A 17,647-nucleotide genomic window follows, 5' to 3' on the forward strand; every position below is an offset into this window, starting at 1 on the left:
GGCCTAACTCGTTTTTTTTTTTTTTTTCGGAGGACCTGGCTCGAAATATCGAACGCGTGAGCACTGTTTCCCAATTCATTCGCATCCAGAAAATTACAAGAAAGTCAGAGAAATCAAATCTTTCATTGAATCTCTGCACACAATTTTTTATGTTAGAACTCGAACTGACAAACAAGATCTTTAAAAGAAACATAAAACAAAACAAAAACAGGTGTCTCTAGAACAAAGTATACACATAATTAAAAAAAGAAGAAACAGTTACTATTAGTTAGCTAACAGGGAATGATAGATCTCTAGATTGTTTAATAAACCCTAGAATTTTTTCATTATATATTCTTTGATGAAGAAGCGTGTTAGACGTCAGAGGATTCTCATCCTCTCATTACTATCCATCTCTATATTTGTTCCAGTTATTCTTTTCTCCATTTTCACTTCTTCTCATGGTAACTTATTTCTCCTCTTCCATTTTAATTAAGTTTGGATATTTGTTTTGTTTCTTAAACTTTGATTTGTTTGTGCAGTACACAAAGGGTTGGTTGAGGATTTAACTACCATTGTAAGATTCTACCCTTTTTGAAACATTCTTAATCATATGTGCATACCTGTTATGTATGGTTATTGGGGAGTGATTGAAGATGTTTTTGTCTATCCATGCAGAAATACAAAACAGAAACACTACAAATGATGAATTCAATCGAACAGGTAATAATATGCAAGTGAAATGGTTTCTTCTCTGCTGTCTTTATTTACATTTTGATTGTTGAATGTGGGTTGATGTATATTGTGTTGTAGGAAATAGAAAAAGAGTTGAAAGAGCCTACATTAGCTTTATACAAAAATGAGACTTTTGTTAGTGATGAAAACGTCAAGTCGTTTGAAATAAACGAGACGTTTGGCAATGCAAGAGGTGGGTTTTATCTTGTTGTCTTGTATTGAATTTAGGGATCTATGGATTTTGTTTTGATAAAAATTTCGTAGGTTTTTTTAAATGTTAGGGACTGATGGTGGGGGACTGGATAAAAATCAAACTAGGGTACAGAGTGCATCCTTTTGGCCTTTTGGAAAGGTATGTTCTTGGTGTATTCACATAAACGTTATAATTTTGTTGGTCTTGTTTAAACCTTGCTATATCACATATCATGGAGACGATTAGTTCAAGAATTTAGTTCTGTTACTTTTTACTCAGAACAACATTTTAAGATGCTAGGTAGCGTAAGATTCAGTGTGTAAGAGGGACAAGAAAAAGTGTAGGAGTTAGAGGAGCGTGATTAGGAGTCTGATTAAGGACTGATGGCTTCACTCATTTTCATCCACTTTCCGTCTTCTGTACTTTCTTTTGTTCAGGACTTTTTGATGGCTTTAATCTGTAACATATTGACAACTTATGTTACATCCTGTACTTTGAAGATACTACGATTGTGATATGATTTGGTCCAGCACTGGTGATTGTCTATACTTGGAAATGTCTGTCAAAGCAACTGGTCTAGTAATACAGATTAACGCAATGATTACTTAGATATATTTATGCTTTTTTCTCTTGGAAACAGTATTTTTTTGAAGATGGATAAATAAGTTGTGTTGTTTCTTGCTAATATATGTAATGGTTCCGCAGGGAAATTCTAGGAAATTAATTGCTGGAGAAAGAGATGTCCAGTCCCAGACTCTGGGAGCAAGGGACGAGAAGGTGAGAGAGATAAAAGATCAGGTGATCATGGCGAAGGCATACTTGAAATTCTCATCACAAGACAAAAATTCACAATTAACCAAAGAGCTGAAGACACGAATTAGAGAGCTAGACCGAGCTGTGGGTGAAGCTTTGAAGGATTCAGACTTGTCAAGGAGGAAATGAGATTAAATAGGTTTCTCACCTTACCCAGTATGGATTTGGTATTTAAAAAGACAAAGATGTGCGAGTTATACCCATATACCAAAAGCTGTGCAACATGAATTGTCACCATAATATATAGAATTGGCAGCACACTCATATACTATTCTTAATGTAAGGTCGTTACTAGAAATTATGCTTACGGCTCACACATGGATTCCATCCAAGACCTTGTTTGCAGTGAGGACTTTTCACTCCACACATAGATCATCCTTACTGAACAGTTCATAATTTTGTATACTTATAACCAATGTTACCTGGAATACCTGATTACTGGTTATGGTAAGTGGTATTCTACTTCCGACCCTCGGCACTGTCAGCAGGACATTAGGCATGCCATTTTAGTAACTATATCCATGTTATTGTGATATGGGGTTCTAAGTTTTAGAATGGTCTGATGTGATATGAGGATGACTACATGGTCAGAGTTCATTTTAATACCCAGATTGTCTCCACACTGTCCCCACAAAACTCCTGTAACGACATTCTACTGACAAGGATATATGAATTTCATGTCTGCTAATGTAGTCTAGTGATCTAAGATCAGAAACTGTGTAGTGCTTTGCAGAAAATGAAATCCATGGAGGCTACCCTGTATAAGGCCGGCAAGATTTACACTGACTGCCCTGCCATGGCAACAAAATTTCGGGCAATGACTTACAACACTGAAGAAGAGCTCCGAGCTTCGAGGAATCAGGCCAATTATCTCGTTGAGCTTGCTGCAAGGACTACGCCAAAGGGTCTTCACTGCCTCTCTTTGCAGCTTGTAGCTGATTACTTTGAACTGCAGCCCGAGGAACGTGAATTCCAAAACCAACAAAATTTGCATGACCCAGATCTCTATCACTATGTTCTCTTTTCTGACAACATCCTTGCCTCTGCAGCTGTAGTCAATTCCACTGTCTCGACTTCTTCTGTAAGAACACTTCCTTTCTTTCTTTCTGGATTCGGTCCTCCCGGTTTCACTATGTGACCTAAAGTATTTTTGACATACTTGTATGTTAGCCTCTTCTTGAAAGAGTCAGATTTACTGGCAAAGTTTTTAATAATCTTGAACAAACTTTTTATGGGGTCACAAGTGTTGGGGATGAACTTCAATCTTCAAATCTTACCTCTAAAAGTTTGATTGTCAGGTTGAAGACAAAATTCTCTCACACTGCCTTGGTTAGAACATAGAGTTTGTGTTCACTAATTATATTTTGGTAAAACTGGAATTTACTGTGTAGACCTATTTGCAGGAACCAGGGAAGATGGTCTTCCATTTGGTGACTGACGATCTCAACTTCCTATCGATGAGAATGTGGTTCTTGCTAAACCCACCTGGCCAAGCTACCATTGAGATTGAAAGCATTGCCAATATTGACTCTCTCCCTTCAAAGTCAGTGTTGAAGAAGAAATATTCCCTCGACCCCAGATACTTTTCTCCATTAAATCACCTTCGCTTCTATTTACCAGAGATCTTTCCTGCATTGAACAAAGTTGTGTTCCTTGACCATGATGTAGTGGTGCAGAGGGATCTCAGGGGATTATGGGATGTAAACATGAAGGGTATGGTGAATGGAGCTGTGGAGACTTGTCAGAAAGATCAATTTTCTTACCGTAGGATGGATATGTTAATCAATTTCAGAGATCCATTTATTGCCAAGAGCTTTGATGTCAAGTCATGCACCTGGGCATTTGGCATGAACGTGTTTGATCTGCGAGAGTGGAGGAGACATAATTTGACTAGGGCTGCACAACGGGTAGGGTGGGTAAGATATGGCCTATACCCGCCACCCTACCCGTTTATTGGCGGTTAAGAAAAATTTCACCCGCCACCCTACCCGCCATTAAACGGGTAAGATCCTACCCAACCCATTCTCTGGCGGATCGGGTAGGGTAGGGTAGGGTGGCGGGTATAACCGTTTTTTTTTTTTTTCTGCAGGAACAGATACATCATCAAGTACAACAGAATGGGCTATGTTTGAGATGATGAAAGTGAATTACAGGAACTAAACTAACAAGAGAAACTGCTGGTTCTTGTTGTACAGTTAAGAGTTTTCTGCACTTCTTGAGCAAGTAAATCTACGTTTGGTGATCCAGAAGATGAACCTACTTCAGAAATTGAAGGAGGAGGAGTCGAATAAACGGGTGCTGCTGGTGTTGTACCTCTACCCCAAACACCACCACCGCCATGACCTCCAGCTACACCACCACCAGCACCATGATCTCCAGTTACACCACGACCAGCAAGTCAATCCACGTTTGGTGATCCAGTAGATGAACAAACTTCAGAAATTGAAGGAGGAGAAGGAGTCGAAGATATGGGTGCTGCTGTTGGTGTTCCTCTTCCTCTTCCTCTTCCCCAAACACAAATACCACCACCACCACCACGATCTCCAGTTTCACCAACACGATCTCCAGTTTCACCGCCTCCAAGACCTCCAGTTACACCACCACCACGACCTCCAGTTACATTTCCCCCATTTAATACAAGCTTCATCAACACTCTTTTGGAAATGCTCCCACACCGAAGATGTTCTGTTCCGCTTCATACTTTCCCTGACCTCAGGTTGAGAAGATGGTGGAGGTGGCGGAGATATAACAACCCTGACCCTTTGTTGCACGGATTGAGATGCATCTTGAGAGGGAATAGGAGGTCTCGTTGACATCAATTCTGTAATCTCAACCATGCTTCCTCACTAGAAAGAACAAGTGATATGAATAGAAAGCAAAAAAAGTTAACAGACTTCAAAGGGTCCTAATAACAGCACTGAAATCTAGAGAACAGCACTGAAATCTAGAATTAGACAGTAGTTATATGCGTTTGTTGGTTAAGATACCCTTGGAGAATTAGAGGGTTCTATTGGTATCGATGATAGTGCTATTCTGCGTTGTATTGACTTGGAATAAGGAATTTGAGACTCATGTATAGATCTTTATTGGGAAAGTGGCATTCGAGATATTCTGCAGACATACAAGCATTGTGGAGACAAGTTATTTGCGAGAAAACATATATACTGGACTCCAGTGTCAACTGTCTATTTAAACTACAAAACAAATCTTTCCTTTTCTCACCCACCTAGCAAAGGTCTTAAATGTACTCACTCACCTGACATGATGCTAATGTTCAATCAAACCAATGATTTTCATTAATATTACTATTGCTGTGAGCAGAATCTAAAGCTAATTCAATTGCTTTAGATAAACCTTTAAAGACATGGGTGTCACATAATCAAAATCTCACTGAAATTGTTTGAAATATTGATAATCTAAACATTTAAAGACATGGGTTTTAGATAGAAATCATGAAGAGACAATTTATCAATCAGTTTACATATGACCACAGATTTTAAATCCCATTCAATTGCCTTTTCCCATCTCCTAACAGAATCGCATTGAAACTCGTCATTCATGAGGAACAAACTAAATTTCTATGAGAAATTTCATCAATCAGTTAACATGCATGTCAATTTTTCACGATGGCAATCATATTACTCAACTGATTTCAACTAATTTCTTCAAATACAAATAAAATCACCAAGCAATACAACATATAAAAGAAAAACCCATTCAAATTATTAAAAAAATTATTCAAATTTTCACCTGAAAATTAGTTTGGATTTCAAATTAGGAGGAAGAACCACTCTCTAAACCCTTCATTAGCTTTCCAAACTCAAATTCCTCATATCCAGCAACATGCATGAAACCTTATGATTTTTCAATCAATTTAACACAAAAAAAAATGAAACAAAATGAACTTTGAAGTTAGATCTTACCTTGAATCAACCTATTAAAAGGTTCTAAACGAGATCTGTTAACAGATTTGAAGTTCTAAACGAGATGTGAGAGGTACTGGTAAATCAGAGGTACTGGTTTTATGTTTCTTCCGTTCTCAAAAACTCCCCTGGCCAGTTCTTCTTTTGCGTTGTGGATTCACAAGAATAGGGTTTTTCTTTTCATGATCTTCTCTTCTCTAGATTTTTTTCTTAGCAATGAATTCAGTTCTGGGAGTTTCTCTGCAGAGATAAAACGAAAACTGAATCCAGTTTTTTAGTTTTTAGTGTTGTAGGAAAATATAAAGCAACGGCAGAGATCAATAGTTGAAAGATCAACGGCAGAGATTAAACGAGAACCAACGGCAGAGATCAATAGTATAAACAGGCGGGTAGGCGGGTAGGGTAGGATAATTTCGAGCTTTACCCGCCACCCTACCCATCTAGCGGCGGTTAAGAAATTTTTTACCCGCCACCCTACCCGCCAAATAGTGGATAGGGTAGGATACGGTTAAAAAACTGGCGGGTAGGGTAGGATTGGCGGGTATGGGTAGGGTATGTGCACCCTAAATTTGACTGCCATCTATCATCAGTACTTGAAATTGGTAATGAACTATTGTCTACTGCATGCTCATAAGTTTATGCCATAGCATATCTCTTGTTATTCTACACATCCGCATATTCATTCATTTAACAAGAGACTTCGTTATTTTGAGCAACATAATGAACTTTCATGTGGTTTTTGGTTCAGTCTGGGCTGTCATAGGAGTCAAAAATGGTTTAAAATATTGCCAAGCTAATCATGAATTATGCAATTAGGATCCCAGGTCTTGGGTAATGTTGTGGTTTATAAAGCTGCTAATAAAGCACAGTTATAGTTAATGTTTGATATCAATTAGCTGATTAGAGACGAACAGTTTCCTAATTGCCATGGTTCCGCAGCATGCTTCTGTTTTTGAAGCAACTTGATACCTGAAAGGAGTCTTTGAGTGCATGAAATTGACTTCAAGAATTTGTAGATATATGTGTAAAAATTCTGGAGATTATTCTAAATTCTTGCTTTCTGGTCGGATTTTCTTTTTCTGTTGCAGGGAGAGGAAAAGCGGTTGTGGAAGGATAGGAGTTTACCATTAGGGCTACTTACATTTTATAACCATACAATAGCTCTAGACCAGAGATGGCACCTTCTCGGTCTTGGTTATGAATCAGGTGTTGGACGATCTGAGATTGAATGAGCAGCTATTATTCACTATGATGGACATATGAAACCATGGCTCGAAATTGGAATTGCGAAGTATAAATCCTACTGGAACAAGTATATTAAGTACGATCATCCACACTTGGAAAAATGCAACATTCATGCTTAGGTATACCCAACACATTTTTTCCTTATTGAGCAACACTAACTATTCCCCCCCTTAAAACTAACAGATTCATTTTTGAGCCAAATGGATAGCAACACATTCATTTTTTCCTGTTCTCATAGCTGCATAATGTAAAGTACAATTTTCCTTTTTGCGGCCATAACTACCGAGTTGAGTTTATTGGTGCTTACAGAGATTGAAATAAGAAATTCTTGGGTGGATTTTTCACTGTAATGCTTTACGATTATTATGTTGTTTGTACAGATTATAAAGCCATTCTAAAATCTGTTCTCCCTTGATTCTACTAATTTGGTTCTTATGGAGTGCCTTGATTTTTTGTCTATCCCATACTTCAGTACGTGTGTTTCTTGATTCAGCTCTGCCAGTCGGTTTCAGGGTTCAGTATGTGTGTTTCTTCAATTTGATTAGAAACCGACACCGATAAAAGGAAGATAGCCAGAAATATGTCCCTTTGTATCTTCTCATAGTTCTGTCAGTCCCATTTATGCTTTGATGCAAACAGACATCAATATGGAACCAAGTCACCAAAATACCATTTAAACCGAACCTAAACCGAAAAAACTTAAACCATTTGATCACTAGCAGTAAATAACAGTTCTTATGATTTTACAGTTTCATTGATGTTACAGTCCACAAGGAAAAAATGGATTTTCCTTTTGTCAGATGCAACATATAATTGTAGCATTAGGATTATGATACGACACATGTAATGATATTATTGGCTATATCACAGATGAGGATATGAAATGAGAGGCTATCTTATTACATTATCCAACTTATGTGGTGCTCACAGATTTAGTTCTTAGACCAATACTATAATTTGTTAGAATCCCACAACAAACAATCCAAAACTACTCTGATCTCAAATCTATTTTCTTGTAACTCAGAAATTCCCAATACTTCTTTTACTCTTACTTGTCTGAAAATGGCAACAATCTCAGCTAGCACTTCCGCTGCCTTGGTGGCACGCACCAGCCTTGTCCGCAAGAATGCCTTTGGCGTTTCATCTTCACCTGTCTTTGGTAAGTATACTCGAAAATTTCTTTTGATCAGTAAAGTCTTCCCTGTGATTCATTTTTTAGTTGAATTTAGTTTTGTTACAGATGTCAGTTCATCTCTAATTTTAATCTTAAGAGTAAAGAAATGTTTTTAATTCAAAAAAGTGCTTACAGAAAAAATATGCATAGATGTCAGAAGTAAATAACAATGCATGATAGTTTGCTGTAAAGAGTGCCTAGGTCTGTGTACACCATGGTTACACTTATGGGAACTACTCATATATGAGGAGCCAGTTATTATCAGGAAAAACAATAAACCCTTGGATCGTCTCCATGCATGTAAATCCATAAGCCAGTTTAACTATGGTCCGGACAAGGAGTGTGAGTGTTGTTAGTGTAACATGATTTAGAGTATGAGTTTCACATGGAGTTGAACAATGTTTGTGTGGCTGTGTTCGTTTCAGGATTGCCTGCAATGTCCGGAAGAGGACGTTTGACCTGCTCCGCGGAGAAGAAGTCATCAAGCAGTGAAAGCATCGTTGGCATGAGTGCATCACTAATGGCAGCAGCATCGAGCATGATGATGTCAAACCCAGCTTTGGCTTTAGTTGATGAAAGATTGAGCGGAGAAGGAACTGGACTTCCTTTTGGTTTGAGCAACAACCTTCTAGGATGGATTCTTTTGGGTGTTTTTGCTCTCATCTGGGCTAACTACTTTGTTTACACCGCTACCCTAGAAGAGGATGAAGAGTCTGGTTTATCTCTCTAAATTGCTGCAATGTGTAATCTTCAATTAGAATTAATGATGAAGAACAGAAAACTTATTTAAGTTATTGGTTGGTTGTTTATATATAGACATGCTTGTTTGTTCTGGTTAAAAACCATTCTTAATGTGGTGTATGTAGTTTATGAACCTACTTATATTGTGAGCATTGTTTTCTAGTTTCCTCCTCTATTTCCCCCGGTCTCGTCTAAATCTGTCTCATCGGAGTCATCAGGCATACTGGTACAATATGTCATTTCTATAAATCATGTCAATCAGATATTGATGTCGTCCTCCAAGCCAGACGCTTAGAAACAATTACATGATGTTCTCTAAATGATTAATTAAGAGGACTGTGATCTCAAATGGTGGAGAGCTCATGGCTTCCAGCTACTAAGTATCAGCCAAAACATTAATGTTTTTCTAATTTGGTTAGACTTTTTAGTAATAAAATTCATTACAAGCTTAGTATCACAATCTAACCGGTATGCTTGAAACCAGTTCGCTGCCCAGCTTGATAGGATAGCTTGGCTTTGTCCTTGGTCAAGGTCTGTAGTAATGAGGTAGTGTGCTTAGTTCCGACTTGCAATGCCATAATCTTAGCAGTTCCACTCCAGGGGACGTTAATTTTTATAATGGTGAGATTGATTTCCTTTCTTAGGCTAACCCCTATGGTCTTCTAATCTAGCAGCTAGATTGGCCATCCACGTTAGCTAGGGCAATCTCTTAAGTTCTATGATATTGCTACTCTAGCAGTTAGATTAGCAGTCCATGTTATCCGGGATCACTGTCCAGCGCTGTTTGGTTCAGCGTTTTAAATTTCAGCCGTCAGATCAAATTTTATGGTTTTTGTGATCCGTGTGATTTTTGTGAGCGCTGAACCATTCAGCGTTGGGACCACTTTTAGCGCTGAATCATTCAGCGCTTTAAATTTCAGCCATCATATCAAATTTTATGATTTTTGTGATCCGTGTGATTTTTGTGATTTTTTTGAGCGTTGAACCATTCACCTTTGGGACCACTTTTTGAGCGCTGAATCATTCAGCGTTTCAATCTCGTTGCTAGTTGAACTGCGAGCACTTGTTAGGAGAGAGAAGTAGACAGAAGTAGTATTAACTTTTTTCCAACACTTTTTTCTTGATTTGCAACATTTTTTGACCAATCTAGCCCATAGGGGTTAGCCTTAGAGATGTGAATATGTTCTCAACTCCATGGAACAAACTCTTGCACCAAAAAAGAAAACACCCAGCGACATAGGCCAAAGCCTGGCTCAACCGCGTACCGGTTACAGATCAACGAAGAAATGCATAGTTTTTTACTCCACTACCGTCTGTTTTCTCCATTGTGTGTGTTTTTCTTTTATCAATTTGAACCGTTAACCTCACACCTAAGTAAATAATCCGTGACATGCCATGGACGCAGTCACACATTAGAGACTTGAACTCCCGGCGACTGAGATAACGGTCAACGGGCCTCAAAGCCAGAGGCATCCAACAGAACCACCCCATGAGTGAAAGGGTTGCACGAAGCAAAGAAAGAGGAGTGTGAAAGGGAGATCTGATGAGACAACCCCATGAGTCATAGGGCCATAACCATACACGCATCGCATATGATTTGGCTGTTTTCTCCTGACATTTACTCTTTTTTCTAAAACAAAATGATACACTTTGAATTCTCCAAATTCTTAAACAAATCAAATGGAACAGAGAAAACCAGAATCAAACTTAGGGATCGTTTCTTATTTTAAGTAAAGTGATGATTCTTCTTCTTCAACCCTTTTTGATGGACTTGTTTCCTTTACTTTGTTTATCACGTCTTCCTTCTCCTTCATCTTCCCCCTTTCACTACTCTTTACTCTTTCCCTCTCAATTAGGGTTCGGGATAGGGTTTAATCTGTAAAGGGCCAAATGGATTTCAACGAATTAGAAGCAATAGAAGGATTAAGATGGTCTTGGAATTCATGGCCAGCATCAAAATCAGAAGTATCAGCACTGGTAATTCCTTTAAGTATATTATATACTCCACTGATGAAATATACTGATCTCCCTTTACTTTCTTATGATCCATTAATTTGTAATCGATGCGGTGCTGTATTAAATCCTTATGCTCGTGTTGATTATCAATCTAGAATTTGGGTTTGTCCGTTTTGTTATCAGAGAAATCCATTTCCTATAGGTTATGCTGGAATTGGTGAAAATAATATACCTGCTGAACTTTTCCCTACTTATACTACTGTTGAATACCAACAACAAGGAAGAAAAACCTCAAATGTGAGTTCAGTTGTTAATTCGAGTCCGAGTTGGGGCAGAACAAATTCGTTCCAATCTGTAGTTTCTTCTCCAATGACGTCTACTTTTTCTTCTTCCTCTTCGTTGAATTGTTTGGATGTAAAGGGAAATGGTCCTGGGATTGTGTTTGCCGTTGATACTTGTTCACCTGAAGATGAATTACAAGCACTTAAAAATGAATTATTACTTGTTATTGCACAATTACCGGAGAACACGCTTGTTGGGTTGGTGACATTTGGTTCGATGGTGGCTGTTCATGACTTGGGGTTTATGGAGTGTTCTAAGGTTGTTCTTTTCCACGGTGAACGTGCACTCTCGTCGGATCAGGTACTCTCTTTTGTTACGTAATCCTATATTTTACTCTTTTTTTATAAGTTGAACTAGAGTTGTAGTGATAGATGAAGAGTGGAAATTGGCTGTGAGTTCAGTTAAGTGATGTTCAACTGGTAGCTCTGAACTTGTTCCAGAAAATGTTACATATATGATTTAGAACAACTAGTTCCTCACAGTCAAATGTCGATACAATATGAAGTCTTTCAGGTTTGGCACATCTGAAAGTACCAAATTTGTTTTCACCAGACACACCAATAATTTGTTCACCGGAGGTGCTGTATGAGTAGTGATATCCTCCTATTCATTTTTGAGACCTTCAATTTGATATTTGGCTTACTGTATAGTCTATGTGCATTGGGATAGCAGAGGGTAGCCTACACATGCAGGAAATAGATACATATGGAAGTTGGGAAGTGAAGAAGGTAGCCAAGTGCTTTGATGGTAATTTCAGGTCTATAAAACGAAGAGCACAATGAAATGTCAGTTGAATTGATTATACCCCGAAAAACTGAACACGCTTGATAAAATGACCAATTGACTCCACCTAATCTCTGTATCCAGTGCATCCATTGGCTGAAATACCGAGTTGTTTTCCTAGGCACATAATCAAGTGTTTAATTTTGCTTCTGGAGATAATAGGTGTCTTTATGCATCGACAGCTAACTTACCCTTTTTGTAACCAATCATTCTTGTCCCACTTAGATGTTCGGATTATATAATTTGGTTTCTCTATAAATGGCTTAAAATATGTGACAGTTAAGAAACCTGTGTTGTTTCCCACCTTACAGGTCCAGGAGTTTTTGGGTATTTGTCGGCCAAAGCACCACATACATGGGAAGACATCAGTTATGCATAAGCAGGGTTTTCTACTTCCAATATCTGAGTGTGAATTTAACATTACAACCGCAACCGAAGAGATTCGATCATCATTTCAGTCCGTGTCTGGTCAGCGCCCTCAAAGGTCCACAGGAGTTGCTATATCAATTTCCATTGGACTTCTAGAAGGATGCATCACAAATACAGGATCTCGCATCATGGTTTTCACATCTGGTCCTGCAACCATGGGACCGGGGATAGTTGTGGATACGGATCGAAGTAAATCCATTAGGACCCACCGTGATCTAATTAGTGGCCAAGCTCCACATTACGGCAAGTCGTGCAACTTCTACAAGCAATTGGCAGTGAGATTATGTGAAGCGTCCATTGTTCTTGATTTGTTTGCTTGTTCTCTAGATCAGGTTGGTGTGGCCGAGCTTAAAGTGACAATAGAGAACTCTGGTGGCTTCTTGATGCTTGGGGAATCATTTGAGTCCGACCAGTTCAGAAAATGTTTAAGGCACATTTTTGAACAAGACGCTGATGGCAATCTAAAGATGTACTTTGATGCAACAGTTGAGATAGTGATGACAAAGGAGGTACAGATATGTGGGGCATTTGGCCCTTGTGTATCTCTGAAGAGAAAGAGTAGTTCAGTCAGTGAGAATGAAATGGGTCAGGGTGGTACCTGCTGTTGGAAGTTGTGTACACTCACAAATAAGACATGTATAGCTTTCTTATTTGAATTGGGTAATGAACAGAGCATTCAACCAGGGTCTGCATTTCTTGTACAGCTCATTACACGGTATAGATATGGGAGTGGTGGAATTCGGCAAAGGGTGACAACTGCCGCAAGAAGATGGGTTGGACCACGTTCCCAGGAAATTCCTGCTGGATTTGATCAAGAAGCCGCTGCATCTGTCATGGCCAGACTTGCTATCCACCGAGCTGAACGGTGTTTTGCGAGAGATGTCATCAGATGGGTAGATAATATGCTGATCAAGTTTGCTTCTAAATTTGGTGATTACGTGCCGGAAGATCCATCTTCTTTTCGTCTCGCGCCGAATTTCTCCCTTTTCCCACAGTTCATGTATTATTTGAGGAGGTCGCAGTTCATCGACGTTTTTAATAGCAGTCCTGATGAGACTGCATTCTTTCGCTTGATGCTGAATCAAGAAGGGGTAGCTGGTTCTCTGATCATGATTCAACCTACCCTTTTTCAGTATTCATTCGACGGTCCTCCCGTTCCTGTTCTTCTCGACATTAGCTCTATCTCTCCAGATGTTATTTTGCTGTTCGATTCTTACTTTTGTGTGGTGATTCACTATGGATCTAAAATTGCACAGTGGAAGAAGCTAGGATATGATAAGGATCCAAATCATGAGAGCTTTCGGAAGCTTCTAGAGGCCCCAGAGATAGATGCTGAACAACTGGTGGCCGAACGAGTTCCATTGCCGAAGCTTGTGAAATGTGATCAGCACGGTAGCCAAGCAAGATTTCTGCTAGCTAAGCTAAACCCATCTATTACTCAGAATTCAACTCATACAGAAGGGTCTGAAATTATATTCACGGATGATGTGAGTTTACAAACATTTATAGAGCATTTGCAAGAATTAGCAGTACAGGGCTAAAGGGTTGTTTGTATTGTACAAAGGGTTGTTCTTCAAATTTTTCCATTCCCTCCGTGAGATTGCTGTACAATTATTTCTGAGAGCGAAGGTATGGAATATCTGCTTTTCCGAAACTAGTATGTTCTCTAATTTATTTGCAGGGTTTTGGTTATGATGTTCATTCGATTCATTCAATTTCAGTCTACTACTTTTCTTTTCTTCATTTGTGATTTATCATTAGGCGTTTTGCTTTATTTTTATTTTTATTTTGCCTTACTCATCTTTACAAAAACTGAGTTGTTTAGGCTAGATTCACACAATTAGAAGTTGGTACCATGTATAGATGAGCCAAATTATTGGATAACTGAGTTGTTGATATAGATCTATTCTGGATACATTAAAAGTAAGGCGAGTGAAAATGTGTCAAGTTCTTAAATTTTTAAGTATCACAAAAACAGTACATTATTAGTGGCCATTTTCAGATTTTTAAGAGTGAGCCGCAGAGGGTAGTCAAATACGTAGGCCAATTATATGAATGAGTTTTACTATGAATTCACATGAGAACTTATATCAGCTCACTTGTAAATAGTTTGTTATACAGCAGGGACGACTTAGTCTTCCTTATTACTCTTCATGATGTTGGACGATGATAGAAATGATCGTCATCAGTAATTAACCCTAACTGTTTAAGGTGGTGATGAGTGTCTGGTGGATGATCATCATGTTTAGGTCGTTCAGGCTGTATCCAGCGTCCGTCGTGATTTCTGATCATCCCTTTATTCTCGTCTTGTCTCCAGAAGGGCGGAACTAGGTAATGATCCTTCAAGAAATCAGAAGCCTTGTTCACCAATGCCGGATCTCTTCCACTTGATAGTACAAATTTATGCCCCTTTCCATGGTACCTAAACATTTACCACAATTGAAAACATGAGAAATTGTAATGTTCTTTGTAGCACTGTTGCTGTGACATCCAAACAGAACTAAATCCTGAGAGATTGCGACCGCCAGCACGTTAGGTGATCTATTGCGGAAAAGGATGCTGCAGTAAGCGATTACGACAACAAACAGCGCCTTAAATGCATGACAAATGCAACATACCAACCAGCACATAGTTTCATGGGTTTCCCTTTTATATTTTGAAAGACAGTTGGAAATTTTTGTACACACTATGGACCGCCTTAAACAATAGTTATCATCAACAGGCAATAATGGGATGGGATTGTAACTCTGGGAACTTGCATGGAATCTAAACGCAAACCAAGGCTGAATCAATATTTGCAGAATAGCGATAATATTAGACTACGAAGACCAACTCCAAAATTGCTATTGACCTGTGGTGACCTTGTAAAGATATAAGCAGGCTCCTTGACCTATTCTACTTGGCGTCACTAATAACCAGCCAAAAAAACCAGTTAAAAATAAATTTTGCAAAAATGCAATTGGGCACGTACAATATTATACGACCGGGTCAAGAAAGCTACTTTATCACCTTACAAGAACATTGGAACCACGACTAACAAGTGAAAGGTGCAAGGTCAACGACTTAACGTCCATTTTGAACGCTAAGCACTTGGGATATTTTTAGCATTTTCTATTGTTTGGTACGGTACCTCTCATGAAAAATAAAAAAACGAAAAAAACTATTCTTCTTGAAAGTGATATGCAGAGATCTTATCAAACAGTAGAATTGATCTATCAAAATCATAAAACATCTGCTTTCAAGAAAATTAGATTTAAAAAATTCATAAAATATATTTTATGTTACTTCAAGGTCCCCAACACTGTCTGTGAGTTGTCTTGTTCACTAAGAATTGTTATTTATGTGTATGACTCGAGGTTTTCGTCGATTTTCAATGTTTTTTTTGCTATGGTACAGTAAGGATACAGATTCGATAGGATCTAAGTTAAGATTATCATGTGATGCATTATGTATAAACCAACGAGTCATCATATAATAATGCAACCTAAAGACCATGAGCCATTCCCGCAATCTTAAATACAAACAATCAAGATTTTTTCTAAAATGCCATCAAGCAAAAGGAGAGAAGAAGAGAAAGACTACTTACCCATCGAGTAGATGCAAATGAGCCTCGAGATTGTGTGCATTACCAGGGTCATTTGTGTCCTTTAAAAAGGGCGAGTTCCTATGGTCAAGAGCCAACTCGACTCCCACGTGCGAATAACTCCAAGGAGTAACTTCCGACATCTTCTGCAGGACAGCTGGCACGTGCTCATTGAAAAATATACCGGGTACTTTCGGCACGGTGTCGTGGACATTCACAACCCTCAACACCTTCACACCAAGACCTTCCAACCTGTTCTTAAACCTCGCGTTTCCGACACGAGGACCCGAGAATGAGAAAACGGATACCGGTACAGCATTCCCATCATCTGCCACATTTATACCCGTTTCGGCTATATCATAAGCACTCAATATTGCTAAAGCACTACCCAGACTATGACCGGTCATTGTTATGCTCAGTTCCTCACCGGAATATTTATGTATTAACCGTCGAATTTCCGTCAAAATCTGTTCCCTCGCTGAATATTTCCCGAATCTGCAACTTTCGTCATCCTTATTCGTATAGAGATCCAAAAACCCTGATTCGACTTTAACAGATGGATCGGAACATGGAATCTTATCGGCTGATACGGGTTTCAAGTAATCCATCAAATCGGCAACCCATTCTAGATGTGTCACCGTACCTCTCCAAGCTACCGTGATATCTCTGCGCCCTAACATTTTGGACGTTTCATCATTTGATACCGATACGTACCCAATCCAATTTGCATTCCGACTCCATACTTTAGACCATCTGGATTTCTTGAAAAAATTTGGAAGATTAATGTGGGAAGTTGCGTAAAGATATCGAGATACGTCGTAGCCAAAATCTTGCATTCCTAGTGACGGAAAGAAATTTTTGGGAATATATTTACAACTTCCACAGTGTTTAGAAAACTGGTCATGATCAAATGCATCGTAACAAGCTTGTGCCATATCTCCGTATCTTATAAGTTGGGTACGTAGAATTGGATCAATCGGATCTAATAAACCTGCCCAATCATCTTCACCGTGGATTTCACGCCATGTTTCAGCGAATCTCGAGCTGGGTTGTTCTTGGGCTTGTTCTTGTTCTTCATCTTGATCGTCTTCTTTTAATATGTTGTCTTGCTTCTCTAAAGCTGTAATAATGGAGGAAAGAGCACGATCATCTGTTGTCACTTTTACGGGTCGTATCAATCTCGAAGATGATGATAACGGACATGGGCAGGATCGTTGGGATAAAAATAGTGCCGATGTAAGGGATTTTACCGATGAGTTGGTTTGCAGTAACAACGGATGGTGCCCGTGTCTAGACGGAAAGACGACTATCTTGTTGAGCGAGAAAGCCATGAAATAGGTTTGAGATATCTTGATATACAAAGATGTGAAACTGTAGATTAATATTTATGGAAAAGTGGGAGACTTGGGGGATGGGGATGAAGAAAGGATGAAGAAATGAAGGTGATGAATGATTATTAAATGAAAACAATGACTAGTACATATAGCTTACTGGTCACCAACATGATGTAAAGAATTGATATAAAAACAGAATTAGAGCTTTGGACAATATTTAAAGTTTTGAATACTTTTAATAGTGTGAATAAGCTGCATAATAATGTATGTTGTCATATTTGGGTTTAGTTTTACTTCAAACGAAACAAATGATAACTTTGTATATTACATATGCTTGTGTATTATATAATATTTGGAGCGGCGTCCATTTGATCAATCGCAGTGCTCCTTCTGGCCAATCGTGGATATCATTGTGCG

At 38.7% G+C, this 17,647-nt stretch overlaps 5 protein-coding genes across 6 annotated transcripts; 3 read left to right on the forward strand and 2 right to left on the reverse strand.

Moving 5' to 3' along the window:
* Nucleotides 1–223: 223 nt before the first annotated feature.
* Nucleotides 224–3,852, forward strand: LOC113335448 (probable galacturonosyltransferase 6). Its single transcript, XM_026581493.1, has 9 exons — nt 224–443; nt 522–556; nt 658–702; nt 793–907; nt 996–1,066; nt 1,613–1,842; nt 2,444–2,801; nt 3,124–3,674; nt 3,810–3,852. Exons 1-9 carry the CDS (start codon nt 341–343, stop codon nt 3,850–3,852), a joined length of 1,551 nt encoding a protein of 516 aa, XP_026437278.1. The 5' UTR covers nt 224–340.
* A 29-nt stretch (nt 3,853–3,881) lies between these two features.
* LOC113335449 (dachshund homolog 1-like) lies at nt 3,882–4,367 on the reverse strand. The gene is made up of 2 exons (XM_026581494.1): nt 4,151–4,367; nt 3,882–4,069 (listed from the first exon to the last, which is right to left on the reverse strand). Exons 1-2 carry the CDS (start codon nt 4,365–4,367, stop codon nt 3,882–3,884), a joined length of 405 nt encoding a protein of 134 aa, XP_026437279.1.
* Nucleotides 4,368–7,819: 3,452 nt separating this feature from the next.
* LOC113335462 (photosystem II reaction center W protein, chloroplastic-like) lies at nt 7,820–8,974 on the forward strand. The gene is made up of 2 exons (XM_026581506.1): nt 7,820–8,047; nt 8,488–8,974. The coding sequence occupies exons 1-2, from the start codon at nt 7,951–7,953 to the stop codon at nt 8,790–8,792; spliced, it is 402 nt and encodes a 133-aa protein (XP_026437291.1). The 5' UTR covers nt 7,820–7,950; the 3' UTR covers nt 8,793–8,974.
* Nucleotides 8,975–10,398: 1,424 nt separating this feature from the next.
* LOC113335427 (protein transport protein SEC23-like) lies at nt 10,399–14,759 on the forward strand. Of its 2 annotated transcripts, XR_003353325.1 has the most exons (3): nt 10,399–11,401; nt 12,196–13,942; nt 14,631–14,759. XR_003353325.1 is itself a non-coding variant. In XM_026581478.1 (2 exons), exons 1-2 carry the CDS (start codon nt 10,694–10,696, stop codon nt 13,852–13,854), a joined length of 2,367 nt encoding a protein of 788 aa, XP_026437263.1. In that variant the 5' UTR covers nt 10,399–10,693; the 3' UTR covers nt 13,855–14,056. The 2 variants fall into 2 exon arrangements, 1 of the variants encoding a protein (XP_026437263.1); XM_026581478.1 differs by lacking the exon at nt 14,631–14,759 and having other exon boundaries at nt 12,196–14,056.
* On the reverse strand, nt 14,262–17,394 carry LOC113335428 (phospholipase A1-Igamma1, chloroplastic-like). Its single transcript, XM_026581479.1, has 2 exons — nt 15,900–17,394; nt 14,262–14,735 (listed from the first exon to the last, which is right to left on the reverse strand). The coding sequence occupies exons 1-2, from the start codon at nt 17,225–17,227 to the stop codon at nt 14,465–14,467; spliced, it is 1,599 nt and encodes a 532-aa protein (XP_026437264.1). The 5' UTR covers nt 17,228–17,394; the 3' UTR covers nt 14,262–14,464.
* Between the last annotated feature and the right edge of the window lie 253 nt (nt 17,395–17,647).

This window comes from Papaver somniferum, unplaced genomic scaffold, assembly GCF_003573695.1.
Source record: "Papaver somniferum cultivar HN1 unplaced genomic scaffold, ASM357369v1 unplaced-scaffold_148, whole genome shotgun sequence".
NCBI lineage: Eukaryota > Viridiplantae > Streptophyta > Magnoliopsida > Ranunculales > Papaveraceae > Papaver > Papaver somniferum.